General features: G+C 43.6%; 1 protein-coding gene and 1 long non-coding RNA gene across 3 annotated transcripts in view; both read right to left on the bottom strand.

Moving 5' to 3' along the window:
• LOC119126789 overlaps positions 1–14,141 on the bottom strand; it is a 56,257-nt gene extending 42,116 nt beyond the window's left edge. Inside the window, exons 1-2 of one of the 2 annotated variants that reach the window (XR_005098696.1) lie at positions 13,671–14,141; positions 2,715–2,815 (exon numbers count right to left, since the gene is read on the bottom strand). This is a non-coding gene — a long non-coding RNA (uncharacterized LOC119126789). The remainder of the gene's footprint in view (positions 1–2,714; positions 2,816–13,670) is intronic. The other variant, XR_005098697.1, reaches the window with a different exon arrangement.
• Positions 14,142–20,639: 6,498 nt separating this feature from the next.
• Positions 20,640–24,400, bottom strand: LOC119127439. Its single transcript, XM_037259379.1, has 17 exons — positions 24,370–24,400; positions 24,104–24,271; positions 23,616–23,741; positions 23,440–23,541; positions 23,337–23,366; positions 23,138–23,272; positions 22,620–22,763; positions 22,329–22,463; positions 22,096–22,244; positions 21,902–22,022; positions 21,778–21,829; positions 21,644–21,710; positions 21,447–21,574; positions 21,327–21,376; positions 21,095–21,268; positions 20,852–21,003; positions 20,640–20,773 (listed from the first exon to the last, which is right to left on the bottom strand). Exons 1-17 carry the CDS (start codon positions 24,398–24,400, stop codon positions 20,666–20,668), a joined length of 1,872 nt encoding a protein of 623 aa, XP_037115274.1. The 3' UTR covers positions 20,640–20,665.
• Positions 24,401–24,471: the final 71 nt, after the last annotated feature.

Consider the following 24,471-nt stretch of genomic DNA (forward strand, 5'->3'; position numbering starts at 1 on the left):
CACACACACACACACACACACACACACGCATGCATGCTCACGTGCACATGCACACAGGCGTCTCACCTGAGCAGTCCTCATCACAATTTAAAGAGTTTGTTGGGCAACGTGTTCTTGTTTTCACCAATTGGCAAAAAATTTGGTAAACACGTTTATCACGAGTTGACCCACAAAAACAGTCTAAAGAAGCCACACCTATGGAGGTGAGCCATTTTGTTTTGAAGCGGCCGTTTTAGGTTCTTTGGGGGAAAAGTTCTAGTAGGATGAATTTTGTCTGATCGCTACCGTAGTCAAGCAACGATCGGAGGGCTGAAAGGCGGCAAGCGGTGTTTCTCTGTTTAAAATGCTGGGCTCCCCCTGCGTCGGATTGATTTTTTGTTGATGTTGTGTTATATTGTGTGTATTTTATTTGGAGGGCCCGCTCGCCCAGAGACAAAATCTGCGGGGACGCCGATTGCGGCGGCGCTTTCCCAACCAGGATAATGATGGCAGCTTAATCAAGTCGATGCGGAATCAAACAAAGACGGCCGTTGGCGCTGCGGTTCCGACCCAAACCCGGTCACACTCCACCAGCCCGACGCTCACCTGCTGTCGATTGAATAATGGAGGCGAGGTGTTTGGCTGATTATTTGTTACCTCTGCCGAAAAGGCCGTCGTTCCATTAGAGCTTGTTTGCTAACTTGAAGCGTTAGCAAAAAAGCGCTAACAAACAAGCTGAAGATTTTTGTTAAAATCATCTTTTTGCCGTGGAATTAGATGTATTAAAAGTGGTATCAGTACTTGCTATTGGTTTGGGTGACTACTCAAGAATTGAGTACTCGTACTGCTATTGGACATCCGTAATATTTATTGTTATACATTAAGTCACAAAGGGAAGACAAATGAAAGGTGAAATGAAATTCACACAAATATTTGGCAAGAATATCATAAAAATAGGAAATGAATGTAAATTTGAAAAGATTTTGTCTTCACTTAAAAACAAGAGGAATAGCGTTCGCCCACTGGTGTTCTGTGCGCTCCTTTTGTGAAGATCCCATTAGAGAATCCAGAATCTGTTGAAAGTAGTTTATACCTGTGCTCTTTTGTGCGTGCGTGTGTGCGTACGAGAGTGCGTGCGGCAGGATTAATGTGTCGCTGTCACGCGGCGGCAGATGATGAAGTAGTAAAATGGCGGGAGAATGAAAGAAGAAAAATAGCAGCGTGTCAGATAAAAAAAAGAGGACAGATGAAAAAAGAGAATACTTTGCCTTCACAGAAAAATAATCGCATGAAAGATTAATGTCGTACGTGGGACCACCGCATGGAAAAGTGGGCTAAATAAGCCAACCCTCTGACAAGAACAAAAAAAAAGCAACAAAAAAAAGAATTGCTGACAAAGTGGCGCTCTATGCATGTCCACGTTAAATTCTTTTTTCTCTCCGTTTTTCAGAAGGAAATCTTTTCAAGTCACAAAGCGAGCTGCGCTTTCCAGTCGGACCAAGAACGTGAAATAGAGTGCATTTAGCATTAGCATCTCTTTGCTCGGGAATTCATTACAAATACTTGAAATGACCTCAAAAGTGAGAAAGTGCAAGATATTCGCTTACAAAGAAACATTAATCATTAGAAATATAAAGACCTTAGAGAATATTAGAAACTTTGTGACTAAATGGAATACATTTTTTTTTTCCCGATGGACTCTGGCTGCTGCTTTATGCTGCAAACGTCTCCCGGCGGCCCGAGTTTGTCGCCAAGACGAAGCCTTTCAGCCCTTTCATTCCATCTTCATTATCTGTCCATTATGCGCGTTAAACCCTAATCAACGCCATCAGCTTTTTTTTTTTTCCGTAAATAAATAGTTGCTTTGCCTGCCGGCTGCCTTAATTGATTCCCCGGCACGCTAATTGATCACCGGGCCAACAGCACTGATTGAACATGAACAAAGCGGAAGAGAAGAAGACGAAGAAAATGAAAAGAGGTGGCGAGGACTATATGCCGGTCAAGTGAGAACTGGCGTTGAACTTCGGCTGACCGTGTTGTTTGCAAAACTCAATCCGTTCAATCCATCACAATATTAGGTACACGACTGGGATTAGAGAGCTAAAGTGAGAATGCTCATAAGGATCTAAAAAAAGGTATCTAAAAATCGGTAAAAAAGAGAGAAAAATACACAAATACTATATCTAATATATATCGAAATAAAAGACACACATTAAAAGACAGCAAAAAGAGATTATAACAAAACAGTTTACGCTTTAAATATCAGGCACCCTTTAAGAAATGATAGGCTAGCAATAAAATCCGCGCTGACCTCAGCACAAAAGTGAGACTCACAGAGGTTCTGCCAATTTGTGAATGCAGAGCCACATATTTTGCTCATTGCTACATCATCCTTTCCAAGCAATGTGATCCTACGCATCTCCCCAAAGCGCCAAACGAAGAACTTTAAGCCTTCCAACGAGCGTTGGCAAGGCAGACGTATCCCTGTCAGGCAACTCTACTCCATTACGTTTCATTGCAGTGAGCTTGGTGTGAATGTGTTATGTACTTAAAGGCTGTCACTTATGCTGACATGAAGGAGACTTCAATTATTCATCAGCGTGTTTGCTCTTGTGGGGACAACCCACCTTGCCTTTGTTACACACTAATGACAGAAAAGACACCTTGTGTGTGTGTGTGTGTGTGTGTGTGTGTGTGTGTGTGTGTGTGTGTGTGTGTGTGTGTGTGTCATTTACCGTTCTTCGCCTTTCCCACAAGGCCGTGCGTGAGTAGCCAAGCGGCGGTTCCCCGGGGACGGCCTCCATTGTTGCCGTTGTGATGTATTGCCAGGAAAGGCCTGGAAGGCAGCGACCACTTATTTAGACATCAAATTAGGGCCTATACACACACACACGCTCACACGCATGCACACACACACACACACACACACACACACACACTAATGGGCTGAAAGAAGCTTATGTGTGCATTTTTTTTCGAGCGGTGAAAGAAAAGTATCCCCGGACTAAAGGTAGAGCAACGCCAAGATGGAGCGACAAGAGTGAATTTCCAGCCTCGTTTTTTACATGGCGCGTGAATAAAATCAAGACTCCAACATATGGACGTCATTTTAACTTCTTGTGAGGGTTGCGTTACCTGCATGGAGCAAACCAGCCGGATTTGGACATAGAACCTACCAGAGGCGCGCACAAGTGGTGGCTAAGGGGCCTTTGCCCAAGTCATCCATCCGGGTTTGGGGCATTTGTTATTGACACGCAACATTTTCTTCGACACTCGCACGTCTTTGGCTGGGCAATTCAACAAACACGTGCGTCAAATTAACGGCGTCCTCCAGCCCGTTTCGCAATTAGATCTGACTAATGAGCCTCGTTACGTGATTAAAACCAAACGCTTGACGATATAACGTTTAGGTATCATCATGTGAGCTGTTAAAAGGGACAAAAACAAGTATGTGTGATCTTGTCTCTATATTTTTGTGCAGCACGATGCGCTGGTCGTCCATCCGACGGGACACTTGGAAATTCACAGTTGAAATTCAAAATGGATTCTACGCATTTCTTTGGCATCTATCAAATCGGACGCTACTTTCTGGATGACGTCAGTGACATTGAAAGCACAACCCGGGGAGATAGTTTGCCACAAAAGGCACAAAATGTCATTTGGACAAGGACACACACACACACGCACGCACAGACTCACTACATGTGTGACCTGTGAGGGTGCAGAGCAGCAACAAAAACACTTTCCTGTAATAACTTCAGCTACATCTAATCCTATTTCCCTCGCAAGTGAGTGTGCGCGTGCGTGCGCGTGAGAGACAGACACAGAAAGAGAGAGAGAGAGAGAGCGAGTGAGAGAGAGAGAGCGAGAGAGAGCAAAAGAGAGAGAGCGAGAGAGAGAGTGTGTGTTACGGTGAGACGAAATGTGTGTGTGTTTGTCAAGATCTTAATTCTTTTTCTGCAGACTCAGCAAGGCACTGACACACACACACACGCGAACACACACACACACACACACACACACACACACTTGCTTGGCCTCAACTTCAACACACGCACATGCTCGCGAGGACCCGGCCGGACATTCGGACGCCATTGAAAGCTGCGCTTAAGCAGGATAGGGAAAGTGCCTGCGTCCTGATTTTGATGTTATGCTCATTTATTCATTTGAAGAATTCCCACTGTGGCAAAGCTAATGGCGCTGGTGGAACAGTGTGACACATCCCAAAAGTGACTTTTCTCCTTCTTGGCCAAGCCGATTTATTTATACAGACGCTGCGTACTTATTTACCTCGTTATTATTTCATCTCGACACCAAACTTCCATTGAACGCTTCTAAAAATGTGGTTGGGATTCATTTGTGATGTCCTTGTCTCGGTTTTGATGTTTTTTGTGATGACACTGATGATCATTGGACATCTGCTGTTTTCATTTGTTGAAAACAAACACCCCAAATAAAATGTAGAATATCCTTGTTTCGCATTGCAACGGACTCGACAGTCGTGCGATTACAGTTAATTCTTTACCGCATGAAAAACTTGGTGAAGAAGTACGTGGCTTGCTTCCCAAACTACAAACAAAGGTCAAACTTGTCATGGGCCTTAAGTGTGGCACAAGAGTCACAAGACATTGCAGGCTGCGTCATGCGTCTGCCCTGTGCGACGTCTCCTCCCGTCTAGAAAAACAACTTTGTGTGCATGTCTGTGATGTCAACAAGCTTCATTAGCATAGCCACAGCCGCGAGCGTTCACGCCGCATCCGCAACACCTGGGACACGCACTCACCAAAATGTGCACCTGACAGATAATATACAAGCTAGTAAACACACACACACACCAGTTAAATAAAGAACGTGAAAGTAGTGTGTGTGTGCGCGCATGTGTGTGTGTGTGTGTGTGAGTTTGATTGCGTTGTCATGCTAAGTAGCAAAGCTCACAAATGACACAAAGAAGTGTAGGGGAAAAAGACATCTTTGTTTGTAATAACCACAATTGTCAAAGTTTTGGTTAAAATTCACAGTAAGAAAAAGAAATGTTGAAATGAATAAATAATAAAATCATCGGGTTGTCGTGTAGCTATTTGTTCACTCGGTTGTGGCTTGGATTTGTGTTTGAGTCCCACTATCATGTTTTATACTCAAGCAAATCGTGACGGCACACAATTTATTTTTTTATTTTTTTGTATGAAAGTTACTGTAAAAATGAGTCACATTTTCAATATTAGCTGTAATCTCGCATTAAACCCAAGATATGAAGATGAACAATATGAGGATAAAGACAGAGGGAGGAAATGAAAAAAAGAATGGAAAAGAGGATGAAACCACCTCCCACCGCAAAAAAAAAAAATGTTTTGGGGTTGATCAATTGTCGTCTGCTGGTGGAAACGCCTCATTTTTCAATTCCTTGTTTGCAATCTGTGCTGCCCAACATTGAAACATAACACACGCACACACACTCGGGAGGAAAACATTTTTTGTCATTGACTTTGGAGACATTCTGCTCCCCTAAATATACAACCATTGACACACACTTATAGTACACAGTATTTGCATAGTATACAGCATCGCATACATGCAGTACACGTTTCCGGGCACAGGGGGAAATCTATCTCGGCCTGACTCGGCACCAAACCGGGACAAGGCCTGAACTCGGTCACCTGTTAATCGCAGCTATGTGACCCGCCACAACACAATCGAGAGCAACCCACTAAAAAAAATCCCAATATCCTCTTTAACCTTCGACGTGTCATAATTTCCGCTAGTTTTTTGAGAATCTTCACGTGACGTAAAAGCGAAATGAGTTGAATAATATTCACAGCGGGAGATGTTTTCAGGGTCCCAATCTGTGTTCTCCGCACCCAATTTTGGTGATAAAAGAGGCAATTTGTCGAGTCAGGCGGGTGCTTGTGCACACTGTTTACCTTATTGACGCTAATAGCCAGTCGCACGGAACAGCCCGTGAGGCAAATTGCCAATTGCTATTAAGAAGAAGTGCATTTGTGCAAACAACTAGACCACATTTCTGGACTTGCTTCTTCAATTTTTTGCCAGTAATTTATTTTATTCATCTCACAAACGTTTCCTCATTTCCACCTCATCTTTCTCGCCAGGATCATTTTCTTTGTTGTCTCACGGTAACTCTTATGCAAATATGTGTTTGTATTATGTCGTTAAAAGCCGCCTTTGTTTTGGCTCAACAGTGCGTCGTGTTTGTTTCCCCCACTTAAATGCTCACTTAGTCAGTCGTGTTCCAATCAAATACCAAATTAGTCTGTTTGCTAGTTTGCTGACAATTGGTTTGACAGTGAGTCAGTTGCATTGGTGGGTTACTCGGTCGATTATCTCGTCAGTAGTTAGTCAACCAATCAGTCACTTAGTTGGTTACCCAGGTTTTCTGTCAATGAGTCAAATATCAATTCACTGGCAAAGGACTCATCATCTTCTGTCAAAGTCATCAGCTAACATCCATGTTTTGTTTTAATGCTGTTCTCGCTGCTAATTCAATTAGCAAGATTACATCGCCGCAATTAGACTTTCCAATGAATGAGCCCTTTATGCTGCTTTTCTCTTTTTCCCCTTTTGTCTTGTTACTGGAATTGAAAAATGACGATAAGACACACCTGCATGTATATGTATGTGCGTAATATACTGTACATACATACACACATTCACACACCTTCTCATTTTTACTTTTTGTATTGTTTACTTGAATGTGTAATATGTCTTGTCACCGTGGGATAGTAGGAAACGTAATTTCGATCTCTTTGTACGTCTTGACATGGGAAGAAATTGACAATAAAGCAGACTTACACACGGATTTGGGGCAAACGCGTAGCAAATTGTGACATTGGATGTTTTGTCCCGATACCAGCGATGTCGTACACGGACAGAAACGTCAGAAAGCGGGAGGCAGGTGCGCGCGGCTGACAAGGACTTGGCGTCTTCGTCACAAATCGACGATGATGAAGATGGTTCCGATGCGAGGCGAGCGGGAAGAGGAAGCGGGAGGGCAGCGCCGGCGCACATCTCGCTCGCCGCTTTGTCAAAAGGCGGGGAGCAAAACAGAAGCAGCGTTAATTAGAGCGTTTGATGGCAACGATTACCAGAGTCTTTTCAGGAGACGCTCGGCTGAGATGTCAGATAGTCAAAGCCGGGAGCAATTAACACAAAGTTGCTGGAGTTGGGCGACTTTCCCGTTTTAGGGCGAGTCATCAAACTTTGCCGCCGCGCTCCACCCACATGCACGCAAATCTTGCGCCATTCAGTTTCAGCAATTCATCAAGTTAAATGTGCACCAAATTTGAAGGAACCCTGCAAATGTTGGGGGGAAAAAAATCCTTTCTGGCCTCATCAGCATCTTTGCAATCGACTGATTTTATGTTGCCAAGTAAAATGAGCTTTGCTTTTCAAAAATGCTTCCAGATGGTCTGAAGTCAATGAGAAAGGCCAAAACCAACCCAAACAAAATGGCTGACTTCCTGTGTCCTTGGTGAGACCACGCTTGATTGAGATGTTCCAAGTTGATAAGTAAGACTGGGTTCACGGGCCGGATATTCAATCTGGCCAAAACGAGCCCAAGACGGCCTTCGTGGGCGGGGTTACTTGATTTTTTATTTTTTATTTTATTTGTGGCGCTACTTGAGTCATGATAGACACGTCGATCAGACTTCACTTGGCTCGGCGGGCTGACCCAATCGACTTCGAGAAGTGAAAGATGAAACTTTTTTGACTGACTGATCTTGGTGATCATCATCACGGCTTCTAATTAATTCTCACTTTTCTTCCCAGCTGACTGATTGGCTCATTTGCAGATCATCTCGGCGGCCTCCGCTTTCATTAGCCGCATGCTGAGTGATGATGGCGCGCTCGTACGCGGCCAACCGGGCAACACTCACGTTTATTACTTTTATTGGACTTTTTACCGGCTGAATCGTCTGGCACCGGAGTCCAGATTGAGGAGGACGACGATGCTGATTATGAGAAGGTGCGTTTTCGCTCATGCCAGAGGGAGTCGGTCACGGCGTCCGATCATTCAGCCGCCGAGTCGAGGCGACGGGTCGCGACGAAGCACGCCGGGGGCGTCCCATCGAGCTATTCATCTTATTGGCTGTTTGCCTTTAAATGAAAAGCGAGATGTCATGTGATGTCATTAAGCAGGGGGCAATATTTCACTTCCTGTCTTGCCGATGACATCATTCCATTGACTGGTCGCACTGCGTGAAGCATGCGCTTGCCAAAAACACTTGACCTTTTGAGGATTAAGTGACGAGCACGCACAGCTAGCCAGCCGGCGGCAAGCTTGCTAACGTCGAAAAGCTAATGTCGCAGTCTCGCTGCTACTTATTGACAAACTGCGCAACAAAAGAAAAGGGAGTGTGGGCCAGTGAACATTTAATGCATGGAAATGCCATTGTGGCGCAAAAAGGGAGTTTTATTTGTTAGATTTTTTCTTTTTTTCTTACACAACTGAAAGACAAAAAAAGGCAAGAGGTATAAAAAGTATAGCTGAGCTTTTATTGATTGAAAAGGAGACATTGTTCCTTTTCTGTCAACAGAAAGAAGTGAATTCTAATAGATAGTAAAATAAGACAAGTGAGGATTTTTTTTTGCCATCAATTAAAAATAATGGCTACAGTGATAAAGCGTGTGTGTGTGTGCGTGCGTGCGTGTGCGTGTGTGTGTGTGCCCGCGTGCAATGTCGCCCACAGTGCTTTCGGCGTGAAGAAGAGCAAAGACGGCAACAAAATGCACAAAGCTAGTCAGCAATGTGACACTCGCACGGGAACCGCTGCATCTCACCAGCCAGCCATTCCGCTGCCGTTCGTCATCGTGTCAACACACAGCGAACGACCGCATGGCCAAATCGATGCGGAGGTCACCGTGCTGATTTAACATCTGCTGCCTGCCCTCCTCCCCAAACACACACACATGCTGAAAGTGTCATATTGAATTCCTTGAGCTTTACTTCATTTGCCGAGTCCTTTCCATACAATGAAGACAAATCCGGGGACCCCAAGCGTCCACTGGAGTCCACGAGGGACCTGACATGTCATCAAAAAAAGTTGATTCACTCAAGGAAATGGATGAAACATTAGCTCTCACACGTATGAGAGCTTTTCCTCCCATTTTCAATCTTGTGGACCTCCAGCAGGGTCACAGTTTGGATTGAGCAGGATTATATTTTTATACATGAAAGTAGACATGTTTTTTTCATGATATCTGTGTGCAACACTTAAGTTGGAAACATTGACACAATGACTCATGGAAAAAAAAAAAAAAATCTCTTGGATCTGGATTCTTTACGATCTCCATCCAATTATTTAAGATTGTAGCTAGTGTGGCCGGTAGTGCTTTCGTGTGTGTGTGTTTAGTCGATCGGCTCCCGGCGGACGAGTGTTTAAACAGCCTTGAAATGCACACACACGTTCATCACTTGGGGAGTTCACGACTGCTGCGCTTTCTTGAACAAACTACAATTTCCTTCTTTTTTCTTTTTTTTAAAGGGGGTATAAATTTCAAGTCCCTTGCTTTCTTTTGCCCTTGCACCCTCCCTCCCCTGCAATTACCGCCAAGCACCGGTGGTCCTCTCCAAAAAGTCCATTTCCTGCACACGCACGGAGGAAGTCGTCTCATTAATGACAACCTCGGAGCGGCCCGGTTTCGATTTCAAAGTGAAATGACGCTCGTCCGTCGCCAGCCTGCTAATTACACTCTGACACGTCGCTGACAAGGACGCCGAGTGACAAGCGCCCTTTTAGAGCCGCCCGCTCGCGCCAAATTATTTCTCTCGAAATACTCGAAGAGTGCGTTTGTGGGGGGCTTGCCGCTAAACGTCCATTTTTAACAACTTCGTGTTAAAAACATATTGGTTCCTCAATTACGGGAAAGGTGAAGGTTGTTTTCATTTTTAATTCTGCTCCCTAATCTTGTTGTACTTGGCAAGTTTGGTAGACATGTCTATCATGTGTAAACCCACAAAAAAACAACAACTCAGAAAGCCGTTCTGGAAAAGAAGCAGGAAGTCAGCCATTTTGATCTGAAGCATTCATCTATTTTACAGAGTCCACAGCCCCTTTCACACAAAAACTGGTGGAAATGTGTTTCACGGGTTGAAAGTCCCAAGAAGCCATTCTTGAAAAGATACAGGAAGTCGGCCATTTTGGGTTATTGTGACCCTTTCCAACTGTCGGAAAATGGCAGCTTATTAGGGCAAAGATGACTTGAACTGAACTGGATCTTTATCAACACATGTAAAAAGGAAGACAATATGATAATATGACCTAGTTGTGCCGTGAAGTTAAAGTCACTTTGAATTGATTGATTTTCATTAATGAGACCTTCTTTGTATTTCAAGTTTGGATGATGAGTTCAAGGTCAAGGCTGTTATTGTTCAGATGACATACACAGACACACACACACACATGCTGAGGCGAGCATAGCGCTTAGCAGTACGGCTAGCAGTCTCAGACCATGTGCTGAGGTGTTAATCACACCTATGTGCATTAGCACTACGCACACACACACACATTCTTGCTGATAAGTGCTTTCACTTCTAACATCCTAAAAGAGTCAGCGCTCTGACCTGCACACAACCTTAGAACATAAGCAAAACGTGTCTACAGACTTAATGTGAACTCAACTGAATGAGTACCGTTTTTTTCCATGTATAATGCGCCCCCATGTATAATACGCACCCTAAAAATGGCATGTCGATGCTGGAAAAAAGCCTGTACCCATGTATAATACGCACCCAAATTTTGACTTTTTTTTTTTTAATTGTTTTTTTTTTTTTTTTTTTTTTTTTTTTTTAAAGTCCCAATGATCATCACACACGCGTCTGGGTGTGGTGAAATTTGTCCTCTGCATTTGACCCATCCCCGTGTGATTTTGATCCATCCCCTGGGGGAGAGGGGAGCAGTGAGCAGCAGCGGCGCCGCGCTCGGGAATCATTTGGTGATCTAACCCCCCAATTCCAACCCTTAATGCTGAGTGCCAAGCAGGGAGGCAATGGGTCCCATTTTTATAGTCTTTGGTATGACCCGGCCGGGTTACTTAAGTCCGTAAACATAAAATTATTTCAGAAAAAAGATCATCTTTGGGAACAACCGGAAGTTATTCTGCCGGTCAGTATCACTGCGCATGCAGTAGCAAACTCGATAGCGAAGAAATATGTGAGACTCTCAACGGGATCACCAATATTTGAGTGATGTTCCAGTTATTTATCACAATTATAATAATAATAATATATATAATATATAATAATTATTTATTTATTATTCACAATTGTCATGGTGATCTTTCTGGTGATTTCTTAACTAGGCTGGATGTATTTTTTTTGTTGGCGTTGATTTCTCCGACTGCCCAGAAAGGCACCACCGCGATCAGTTAGGTTAAAATGAAAAGAGAGGAAAGTGACGTTGTAAAGAACCATCCGTGACAAGATTTTCTTCAAAAATTGTTGTACCATGATTTTCTTCACAAAAAAAAAAAAAAAAAAAAAAAAAAAAAATTTTTACCCATGTATAATGCGCACCCCAGATTTTAGGACAATAAATTAGTTACATTTTGCGCATTATACATGGAAAAGAACGGTATATTTAATTGGGGATGCACATTTCACACATTTACCATGTGACACCGCCCCAAACGAAGAGGCACCCACTTAGAAAAGAAAAAAAGAATCAAGCCTTTCTCGCAAAAGAGTAGGCACACACCTTACTCCAAGTACAGACCTTTAAAGATCATATCAAACAGAACAAAATAATGCACATGGACAGCAATGCATACTTTGGCAAGCCATTCTTTAGGAATGCGACCTTACACCAGTCTTTTCTAAACTTTTTAAGCACACACCTCTTAATAATCACAAAAGCCTTACCTCACGAAAAAGGCAAACTGATCACACCAAAGTTTAACAAATATCTGGCCCAGGAAATGATACTACACACATATCTGGCCCAGGAAATGATACTCCACACACACTATAATATAAATCATGCAAACAAAACACTTGACGTAATCAGTGTGAAGTCTTCTCTAAAATATTGCTTTCATTTTTAGAATTGCAAAACAATTGATGCACCTTCCTTACCCAAATATCAGATCGAAGCCTGTTTGCAACCTGAAAAAAATCATCAGATTCAATTACGCCAACGTGAAAGGGGGGTGCGCCACATTCCTGGAGAATAATGCGGCCCCTTTTCTGTTGCTAAATTGACCCGTTTTGGTTCGGTAAGTGTTAGCCAGCCTTTATGCAATGGGATATATGATATATACACTACATGGACTCAACACGAGAAGACATTTCGGATTCCATTTCACAGGGCGACAACGGCTTTCCTTTACATTTATGCTCACCATTGGTCACACACACACACACACACACACGAACACACACACTTTACTGTACTTGATCTACAAGGCCATCCCAAAGCCCTCTACTGTCATCTGGTGGTCAAAACAGTCAAGTATCACTTGACTGGCAGAGCTGTACAGTAGCTTGTTTTTACAATGCGGATAAAAGACCATAGACTACAATCGATTAACCAACTCCTGACTAATTAATAGACTGTTGTTTATTTATTGTTCTGACTTGTGCTGTTACTTTTGTAACTGCTAATTAGGGTTTCAGTGCTGCGCTCTGGGTCCATGTCAGACTAGTGTTGGCGTCCATGCATGTGCGGATCGGCATGCGTAATTAGTCTCTCTTTGTGTTGTTGCTTGGTGTGGTAGCATAGCAGTTGATTGAAGGTATGGAATAATCGTAATTTGGAGGCAAATTCATTAACTGCATCATATGTTTGCGAATGCAAACCTACACGGCTGGAATGAATAAAAGACTTTTCATTGCTGAGAGGGAAAAAAAAAAAGACCAACAGAAGACACATGTAGACAAAGACCGACGGCAGACAAAAAGGACGCCCGGGCGGGAAAAGCCGACAGCCAAAAGCGAGGTGCTGAAGCGTTCATGCGAAACTCATCTCCGCACATTGTTGACAGCCTGTGACCTGCATCGTGCGCACACACAAGCACACATTCGTGGCATACAAATGTTGAACCAAAAAAAAGCATGAACACACAAATAATAAAGAGCAAATATTTTGCACAGCAAAGCTGCAGGCACGCATGCTAATATTAGAGTGTTGCAGTCAACAATCTCCATTCTGCTGCATTTTGCCCACAGTCTCCACTCATACGTTTGTTGCCTCATTGTTACATTTTGTGGATGGCAGACAATATAAACACAGATGCTAATGTTAGCTTGCTCAGTCGCCATGTCTTATGAATTGAAATATAGTTGTGCACTCTTCAGTCTCCACTTTGAACATTTTGCCCACAGTCTCCTCTTGGATAAATTAGTTGTCTCATTGTTGAATACAAGGATGATACTCAAAAGCATGTGTCGACATTGGCATCTGTAGGTGTCATGTCTTACAACTGAAGTAATATACTTATATTTATTATACACATTCTGTATTTTTGCTGCAATATGCCCACAGTCCGCACTCCGATGCATTGGTTGCGTCACTATTGAATTTGCGCACGACAAAAAAAACAAACGCTACTGTCGGCTTCCTGAATTGCTTAAGAATGCAGGATTGCAAGATAACAGCAAACAACACAGACGCTCGCAGTCTCCCCTTTAGCGCACTTTTCCCTTAGTCCCACCTGTGGAAGAAAATAATGCTCCTTACCTTGAAGTAAACAATTGAGACCCTGGTCTTCTTCAGTATTTAATTGTGTGTTCGGTTCCACGTGAAATTCCAGATGTCGTTTGTTTCTGAGTAGCTTGGACCAAATGCAGCTTGGACCAGGGTTTAGTGAGGGAAAAGGTTGTTGGAGGAGAGGATGAAGGGAACCAGCAAGCAGGAACAAACAAACAAACAAACAAACAAACAAACAAACAGGGGAGGCAAACTAATAGAACGGGCTAACCGACGACAACGGGACTGACAGGACTGGCTAACAGAAACAGAACTGACAGGGCCGGAGTAACAGGAGGAACCGACAAACTAACAAGAGAAAGAATAATAGGAGGAACCGAAAAACTAACAGAACAATCTAACAAGAGAACGACACGCAGACTGGACTTAAAATACACGACAGGTAACGAGAGACAGGTGACGATTACACACATTATGGCGTAGGCACAGGAGGGGAGGGGCGAGTGCACAGACACGCGAACGGAAACCATGACAACACTGACACGCGAGGAAACGACCGGAGACGAGACGTGACAGTTTCTTTTGCAGTTCCCCCATGGTACCGCCAGTCACGAAGCGGTGAGCTGCGGCCCCACTCAAGCCTTCAGGTGCCTTTCCGCTCGACTCCTCGCTCACGTAAGGACTCGAAAAGTTTCTTCAAATCGAAAAAAAAAAGTGTTCCAAAGTGTCCTTCTTCAAAATAAAAAAGATTTCTTCCCAATATTTCGTGCTATTTTGTACTTTTTTTCCCCCTCCCTTGGGACCTTCAGCACAAACGGGCACTTTTCCAATTAGGGTTGTAAAAAAAACATTTATGATATATATTTTAAACGGAAAAAAAACCGGAATGAGCCCATAATAATTGTTATCGCTTGTCGCTCCCCGTCAAAGTGCCAAAAGGCCAGCTGAAAACAAAAGTAGTGCTTTGGCATCATCTCTGTGCCATTAGGGGCGGAGCTAGAGTTGTGCATATCGCTGCTACACGTGTAGAAGTAGCAGCCGCGAGACGGTCTACAATTACAGTGACAGCAATGCTAGTTTCCATTAACTTGTCTTGGGTTGGTAATATTCGATGTAGACTAGTGGACATTTGGTTTGTCGGGTGCATGTGGCCTCCCATTTGACAAGAGTTTCAATATGATTGGTTCATCCGGAAAACAGCCACGGTGTCCACAGAGGATGGGTGTGCACACTTATGCAACCACATTTTTCCTTGTTTGATGTTTTTATGTCAGTCAGTTCATGTTTACAGGTTAAATCTTACAATTATCGGTTTTTGAATCATAATTGACTCTGAATGTAGTAAATACCTTTTTTTTTTATTGAGTTTCATTAATTGCCGAGGTCAACAATTTTTTTCAGTTGGATTTTAAATGGACCGTAATGATGCTGTGCAGCAGGGCACGCAAATCAAGTGGTTGGAGCGCGACACATGTCGGCGTGCGCAGAGTCATTTGAGAAAATGTCATGACATTTTGACCGAAGAGACGTTCTTCCTCCCACCGCTCGTCTACCAGAAGACGTCCACATCATTTATCCCCACATGCAAATGTCGTGTAGGCGGCGGGGAGAAGGCAGACGCATTACTGACTAGAAATATTCATTCTGTGTTTATAATACCTACATTGGAATAACCACCGATGCAACATAAAACTCTGCAAAGTGAAGAATCAGCGTCATCAACTTACAGTGGTCACTTGACTTGCCAATCGATTGTTCCCATTGAAATCAAGCAAAATGCCATAATAATAATAATAATAAATTATATTTATATTGCACTTTACATTCATTCATTTCACACACACACCCCCCCCCCCAAAAAAAAATGTTTAAGAATAAAACTAGCAGCCATCTCAAGGTCAGTCTGGCACATTCTAGGAGTCCGTCAAAGATGAACCTGCCTCAGAAAAATGAAAACCAGCTGAAACCAGTTTGACTTGTTTTTTTGGTCCAAAGACCAACTAAGTTTGGAAAAATTCAGCCAGAGAAGCCCCTTTCCACTCAGCCACAAGACATTTTGGTCGCCATGTCTATCGAGAGGAAATCCACAAAAGAAGTCTTGAGAAGTCCAACTTGAAGCACACACTTTTTTTTGTATACAAAATAAATAAATAAAAGTTTGAGAAAACACTATCAAAATGTCTCCAAGATTGTTTTTTTTTTGCCTAATTTCAAGAGACAACTTTAAAAAGTTAACTGACAATATTGCAAGAATACAGAAACTGGTTTGGCACTCATCACATAGCAACACTTTTTTTCCCCTTTTTTTGCCAAGAAAGCCATCCAAGCCCGCACTCTCTCGCACAAACCGAGGGCTGACTCATAGTTTGGGCGGGGGCGTCGAGTTTAGGTGTGAACATGCAAATGACAGGCGTGTACGCCGTCTGTTTTCTGGGCGCTATGAATAAAACATGGTAAGTTGAAGCCCTCCCGAGGATTCCCATGCCATGCATTAACTGTCTGACATTAGGAGGCTTATTTAGACATTTTTACACTATTCTTTAATGACTTTGGACAAAATGTCTCTTGAGGCTGATGCCAGTCGCTGTCGTGTGTGGTGGTCAACTCTAACCAATGTTTACACATCAACCGCGGACAGATTTTGTTTTTAACCATCTTACAAAATAGAAATGGTAAAAAACGGAATTTTGAAAGGTAATTGAAATCTTTTGTACAAAAAGGGGCATTTTTGTAAAAGAAGGAGAAAAAAGTTGCATTACCAAGAAAAACAAATATATGAATCTAATGAATAAAACATTGAGGAAAAAATAATCTTACAAATGTCAAAACCGTTTTAGAAAAAATGCAGAACATTTACAGGAATCAAGAAACTGGTACAATGAAGGTAATATGATTGATTCCAAGGTTCTTTGAAAAGAGAACTTTTCTTGGAGGTTTTATCCAACTGATACCAAATTTGAAGTACAGCTACGAGACAGATGGCGAGTGGGCGTATCGTAGCGGCTTGCCCGAGGGCCTCGATTGAGTCCACTGCAAAGTAGAGAGTCAACACATTGCATTTAGCACCCATGCGTTGTTGCGTTTACATGACATTTCAGGTGTCGCCCGGGCACTTGCGGTGATAAATGCACCGAGAATTTCGACACAGACAAGTGAGATCGCCGTTAAGGTCGACGGCGGTCTGACATTTAAGTCAAATGTAGGATGCAGTAAATCGCCTGGAACACAGACGCTTAAAGAGCGTGAGGAATATGAAACGTTGGCAAAAAAAAGTTTACAAGTCTAAATGGCGTCATGTGACGATTTAGACAAGAGTGTGCGAAAGGTTGTGTGTGTGTGTGTGTGTGTGTGTGTGTGTGTGTGTGTGTGTGTGTGTGTGTGTGTGTGTGTGTGTGTGTGTGTGTGTGTGTGTGTGTGTGTGTGTGTGTGTGTGTGTGTGTGTGCGTGCGTGTGTGGCTGCAGGGAGACGCAGGTGCTGTGTTTGGGGCACTGTAGCCCTCAGAGGTTGTTAAACCACCCAGGACCCAAAAGAACATTTGAAAAAACACACACAACACACACACACACAACCTTATCTCTCTATTTTTCTATTTTCATCACTAGTCACTACCCTCTCAGCATTTTTTCAACTTGACCCCGTTTTATTTATTTCTAAAAAATTACCCTATTTTCCCAATCTCCCTGCCAGGCCAAAACCGAGCCGTGTGCACGTACGACCATCTAGTGGCCAGTTTGCTGTACAGCAGCAAGATCCAAACTACTACCAGTGATTTTTAAGCAAAATGGACCTGTTGCGTACCGTCTTTTCACTCAATAAGTTCAGCTCATAAAAAGCAAAAGTATTACATTACAATTTTAGTTTTGGGCAGTTTGTCACTGCACTGGTAATTCTAATGACATTAACAAGGCAACAAATCGAGGCTCAAATCCAATTGGACAGCGTGCTCATCAGTAATGATTTAAAAGGTATTTTCTACTTAAAGCTGTGCAATAAGAGGAATAAGAAATAATTACTTATGTTGCGAGTTCAAGGTTGCCTGAAACTAGAGGGCGAGGCCGAGTTGTTCCTTCCGACCAGCAGACACGTCACAGCACCACACAGCAATGGCGAACAAATTGAAAAATGACTTTGGACTCATCACACTCCTTTGGCTTTGCTGCGGGCGAGTCGTCAGAACGTTGAAGGCTTCTTCCACAACGATACGTTTGTTTAACAAGAGCACAAAGACACATAGTTGTTCACTAGTGGTCAAATTGATAATAACAACTAAAAAGTATCCACTTAGGGACAAAATTCCCCACATGAGATGTCTTGGAAAGTCTCGAGTGGCATGGCTGTGCGCTAAATAAATGTCCATAAAAAAAAGAAACAACATTTGAATAAATAATGCAAATTTTGAAAACAAACGTGACATTTTCTTTCATTTTCACTGCAAGTCACAATGGGGACCCAGTCCACGGATGGACCGATAAGCCTTTCAACAAGAGGGCGCAGACACACAAACGGCCACGGCGCTTGTTACCTATGTTACACCTGCGTGAAGCTGGCCCCCTACCCCACGCAACGTTGAAGGAAAACAGTTTATTTCGTTTGTGCCGTAAAAAAAAAATGCGTTTGTGCTCCAACGTAATTTTTTAGTTATGAGACTTTACTTTATAGGTCATCCAGAGTCCACCCAGCGCCCCATCTGCTCCAAATGAACCCAAAATGGCTACCGCTCGTTTGTGCTCCAAAAACCTTCGTACGTTTTCGTAGCTATTACACATTTCATTCCGATCGTGACGTCGACCCTCTCCCCCTTTACTGCCAAATGGACTCAAAATGGTACCGTTCGTTTGTGCTGGTTTGTGCCGTAAAAACGTTCGTTTGAGCTGCTACGGTTTTGCAGATATTACACATTTAATTTCTAGCGATGACGTCACCGCATCGCGTCGCCTATTTCAAGCTCCTGGAATGCCACTGACGCAGGACGAACTTTAGCTAAATATGTTGCTTGAAATCTTCTACCTTGAAACTAGATCAAGCCCAAAATAAGCACCAAGAAGGGCATGGATCGATGTGTTCTTTGTATTTCTTAGAAGTGTTCCCGTTTTGTTGCAAGTTATAAAGTCGAGAGCAGGTGAGCATCCAAAACTTGTATGTGTAAAGAAGCAAAATGTCGCCATCTGTCAGTGGCTCAAGTCCACTGCATTAAGGATCCGTCGTCATTTGACACTCAGACTGTTTATTGGCAACCACAGAGGCTGTAAAAAAGAACGTTCTTTTATACTATATTGTGTGCGCTTAATATTTATAGTATTGTTTGCCTGCAATTAAATCTTTATGATGTGACCATTTGTTATTTCTGCTTGTGTATGCTAAATGTATGTTTTGAGTTAGTTTGCTTCCCTTGTTTTATGACGTGTGAAGGTTTGTCCATTCCTAGGATTACCACTAGTGGTCTGTACAATCAAAAGCTTTCCAAAGCAAAAAAAAAAAAAAAAAAAAAAAAAGAGGTACCACAGTGAGCATGAAAAAAAACCCAGATGTATTTTATGTAGCCTATTTGCAATTTGGGTCAGTTCGGTTCAGTGCTTAAAAAGTGCAGTGCACATCTTTGCATGAAACAGTCAGGGGTCATGATGCCATCAATTTGTTTCCATGGTTGTCATCATGTGACTTTTTTTTTTTTACATGACACTAGTGTGGTGGAATTTTGATATCTAATGCTTGATTTGTGCAGTACGTTAGGCGACCGCTTTAGTGCCATCTCCGGCCATATTGTGTGGGGTTTGCATGTTATCATGCGTAGGTTTCCTCCCACGTTTCCAAAACATTCATGATAGGCCGATTGACCGCTCCAACTTGTTTTTGTTTTGTTTTTGGAAGGGGGGGGTGATGGGAATTATGTGGGGCCTGGCACCCAGTTCAGGATTTGCCCCCAGCTGGAATAGGCTAGCCGCGACCCTTGTGAGGATAAGCACTTCAGGACAATGGATGGATTTCATGACGTGGATAGCAATAGACTACATCTTTTTTTCCAAATTGTTACAAAGAGCAATGCAAAAATTCACCAAAATGGCGTCATGAGGAAGTCTGACTAATACTCGTACCTCGGGACTAATAAATTAGGATCAAATTGACCAGACATTCAAAATGCCCTGTCCAAATCAGTAAACTATTAAATGAGTTAAAGGGTGACACCAATTGTTTTTATTATTTTTATTGTTTTTTTGCGGGTCAAATAAACATGGTAAAACAACAGATGGAATAATAATGCATGGTAAATTTAACAATAAGTAAATGAAATATAAATCAATTATGAAAATGTATGGTAAATCTAAGAGAATAATAACATGGTAAATTGAACAAAAATAATAATGCATGGTAAATCATAATATCACATGTTAAGTCAAGAAGAAGAAGAATGCATGGTAACTTAAACAGAATGGTAAGTCTAACAAAAAGACTACTGCATGGTTCATCAATCATAATAATGCATGGTAAATTGAACAAAATAATATGGTAAATCACAATATCACATGTTAAGTCAAGAAGAAGAAGAAGAAGAAGAAGAATGCATGGTAACTTAAACAGAATAATAACACATGGTAAATCTAACAAAAAGACTAATGCATGGTTAATCAATCATAATAATGCATGGTAAATTGAACAAAATAATAATATTGCATGGTAAATCAGAATATCACATGTTAAGTCAAGAAGAAGAAGAATGCATGGTAACTTAAACAGAACAATAACACATGGTAAATCTAACAAAAAGACTAATGCATGGTTAATCAATCATAATAATGCATGGTAAATTGAACAAAATAATAATATTGCATGGTAAATCATATCACATGTTAAGTCAAGAAGAAGAAGAATGCATGGTAACAAACAGAATAATAACATGGTAAATCTAACAAAAAGACTCATGCATGGTTAATCAATCATAATAATGCATGGTAAATCAATCATCAATCAAAATACATGGTAAACCAAGCAGAATTATCATGCAAGGTCAATTGCATTCATATGAATACTAGCAACTTGCATTGGCACTTTCCAAATCCAGCGGATAACGCGCTGTGGGCATCTTACACACGTAGCCGTTTAATTCCATGCAGGACATCTTCTTCCATTTGCCAGACTGAAAGTCAAAATGAGATTGATTTTAAATCTAAACTTGTCTTCGGCGAGCGGGTTCTTCAATCTTTTCTGCACCTACCTGGCTCAAGGCGGCCACGCAATTCTCCATCAGGCCGGTAGGTCTTCCCGGAGTAGCCCAGTTGGTGAAGGTCGGCACCTTCTGGCGGTCCGACCACACGAATCTGCCGCGATTGACCAGGTCGTTCAGTCCGGTCCACGTGTCTCCAGGGGCTGAAGAGGACAAACGGCAACAGAGCTCTCATTCGCTTTCCAGATATGGCAGATATTGAGCAGATGCGAGCGACGCTTAGCGCGCACGCACCAAGCTTCATGAGGTCCTGCAGCCAATCCCACTCAGCCTCAGAGCGAAAGGACACCAGATTGGCATCGAGACCCCAGCAGGAGTGTCGAGCGCCGTACCACGTCTTCTTAGTGTCAAAATGTTTGTAGCAGAAGTCCCCAAACTCCTCCCAGTCAGGTCCCGAGCATCTCGGCTCTGCGTGCAAGATGGCGTCACGTGAAGAAATGCTTTCTATTCTGGACAGTCTACTCACCCATGTCAGCAAAAGTGAAGGACGGAGACGGATCCCATTTGTCAACATATCTGCAGACAGTAAAGTGAGAATGAGCCGGGCGTCTATAAGTGGACTCGCCAGTGAAAGCGGAGCACGCACACTTTCGAGATGATTCCGTTACAGGTGGAGCCGTTGAAGGCTTTCTGTGGCAGGCTCTTCAGCAAAGTCACATCTCCTCCAATCTCAATGATGCCCGAGTGAATAGCAGCCGCACAGATGTTTGAGTCCTGCACTCAGAGAACGTCTCAGACATAGAACAAGAACTCAGCTTGCAGGTCGTGCGGTAATTAACATACCTGTTTGTGGAGCCGTGTTCCGTAGACCTTGTAGCCGGCTTGGGCGCAGCCCAGTGGGCACCGGACCCTGTGGAAGACATTCGTTGAGCGAGGAGGCCTTTTCGGCAAGAAACGTCATACCAAGTCTGACTCACGTCATTGAACCGTTGAGGCCGAGGTCGGTGGCTGTGCTGTTGCATAAGATGTCTGTGGGTCAGAAGGGAAAATCAAAGCCCGTTTCTTGCTAGTTTCTCACTGCACTCCAAACGTCGTACTCACTGCGAGGGGTGTCGTCAGACGTGCACCCTAAGACGTCAAAGCGTAGGCCCAAAAACGTTGGCAGGAGGCGGACGTACTGGGCGAACACGGGCCTGGTTAGAATATACATCCCCAAGGCAGGCTGGAAACAAAACACGCGTGTTTGCAATGAATGACAACAGCCTGGACGACGAAACAAGTCGACGACCGCTCACCTGTACTGGGTGGCGATACCAAGTCACTCCATCAATACTGAACTGCATCGCAAATACGCTGGAACTTTGCCCTTGGTATGTACACTTCTGGGTCTCAATGCCTGTCACCTTGAAGTTCTGACCGAGGTTCACCTGGATCCAGCTGCCGACTGAGGGCGGAAGGCATCCCATTGCTCAGGATACCAAACTACCAGCAACTACGACGGAGAGCTGTGTTTTTTGTTTTTACGTACGTATTTTGGACGGTTTCCAGCAACCGCTGCCCCCCAGACGCGCTTTGTGAGGTTCGGCATTGATCGCAGAGGAAGAGGCTGAAAAAGAAGAGTCTGGGATTCTCCCCTCAGCGATGCACAGACTATCAAGACACACTGAGGAAAGACAAAAGAAAGACAATGTGGAAGGAACGCTCGCTCATTCATTCTCATGTCTGATCACCCATTCCTAGCCGACGCTCTATCTGGGGATCCGTTGGATTCTTTCCTTGGCACATCATCCATCGGCAAGTGTCAGGATGCGAAGCCCACCTTTCTTCTCGCAGCTGTAGATGACGTGGAGGTATTTGGAGACACCAGGGCAGGAGTCCGTATCCGTAAGGTAAATGGGGCAAATCTGATAGTTGTCACACAATCCTCTTAAGTACCGGAGAGCCCCTTCCACCCTGCAGTCATCTGCAAGTGACAACACACCATCATTTTACGCGCATTTTATTCGCACACTTACATACTGACTTCAACTTGTTACAGGACGTAGGAAATTTTTACGTAGGAAATTTTTATTATTTATTATCTTTATTAGAAAAAGAGGGATCAAAAAAGCGCCCGGCTTAGCTTTTTCATCGTTTTCTATTTTTATTCAAGGAAAAAGTCAAATAAACATTCTCTATTGCCATCGCTCACACGTCAATGCCCGCGGATATTGATATTGAGTTACATATATGTTACAAACGAGTTACCTCCAACGCTGACGGCGTGTGAAAACGTCGTGACGGAAACGGCTCCAGGACAGCGAGCCAAAAACAACGATGTCACTGGAGGATTCTTACCGCGTGATCCGCCGCCACTCGGACAGACGTCGCTACGCTTCCGTCCATGGAAAGCCGACCGTATGCGGATGACTCTTTCATCGGGACATTCAAGGGATTTCCAATCGTCTTGGCAGAGAAGTTCCTCCTTGTAGCCTGTGAGAGCACAACCGTTGACTTCTCTCCGTCTTATTTTACAGAGACGTTGAAGGCGACTTACCGTCATGTGGCGGCAGCTGATGTGTCTTTCCTAGAAGCGGGAACCAGAACGTGGATGTCAACACGTGATGACGGTCCACCGCGGGGCGTCACATCTCACTTACCTCTTTTCTTGCAGACGTAGCCTCTCTTCTCGTCGCACTTGTCGCGCTTCCAGTCGCCGCTGCCAGTGAGCAAGGAAAGGCATTTCCCCCCTTCAGCGACACCTGGAGGGAGGGAGACAAGATCTGAGCGCTCATCCGTTCCGCCAAAGTGCAGCTGACAACCGCTTCAGCCCGACCTGCACTCGAGTGGAGGTAAGAGAAGGGGGATCCGTCAGTCCACTTGTCGCCCTCAGGCTTGATGGAGGCGTCGGCGCCCAACCACAGTGAGGCATCATCATTCATCCCAAGAAGCTTGGCGATACCTTTGGATCCCAAGGAGAACATGCAAGATGATTCCAAAACGACTCACACTCTACTCAGCACTACAACTTGATGGGTGCGGAACAGCCGTGACAAAGCGCAAACAATACTGCAACAAAGAGTGAAACAACAAAAAAAAAAAAAAAGCAACGCTGGCCATATCTCGGGTTTATGAAGGCGTAGCAGGAAAAAAGGTTTTTAATCAAAGACTTAGCAAATTCATGGCCAGCCTTGAAGACCGCGTACGAAGACATGACGCCTTTTTTGATTTACTTTAGCTTCTATTTCTCGTTTGCTTCATGTTGGAAAATAAGAATTGATCCACTTGTTTACAGCCAATATATTTTAATTCATGGCCCCCTACCGCGTACGAAGCGCTGCTCGAGCGAGTCGGCGATGCTGAGCAGGTTCCCTTGGCGGCCTTTGCAGTCGGCTTGCGCCTCCTGCCAGGTCTTGGTGGGCTGGCGGATCATCAGGTAGCAGAAGTCACCCTCGGGGTAGTCCAGCCACCAGCCGCATTTGTCAGTCCAGCCTGCGAGACAGACGGCGCAGGAAGGCAAAACAGCATAAGACAGCGTAGAAGACGGCGGCAGTGCGAGACACCTACCCTGTTGGCTGACTAATGGTGGCAGCTGTTGAGGCCCTCCTCGTTTGGCTGCATGGTAAAGAAGGGCGAATGAGCAAGTACATGAAGGAGCGCAAGGAGGGACATTTTTGCACCTGTTTTGCAGA

The sequence above is a fragment of the Syngnathus acus genome, chromosome 9 (genome assembly GCF_901709675.1).
Source record: "Syngnathus acus chromosome 9, fSynAcu1.2, whole genome shotgun sequence".
Lineage (NCBI taxonomy): Eukaryota > Metazoa > Chordata > Actinopteri > Syngnathiformes > Syngnathidae > Syngnathus > Syngnathus acus.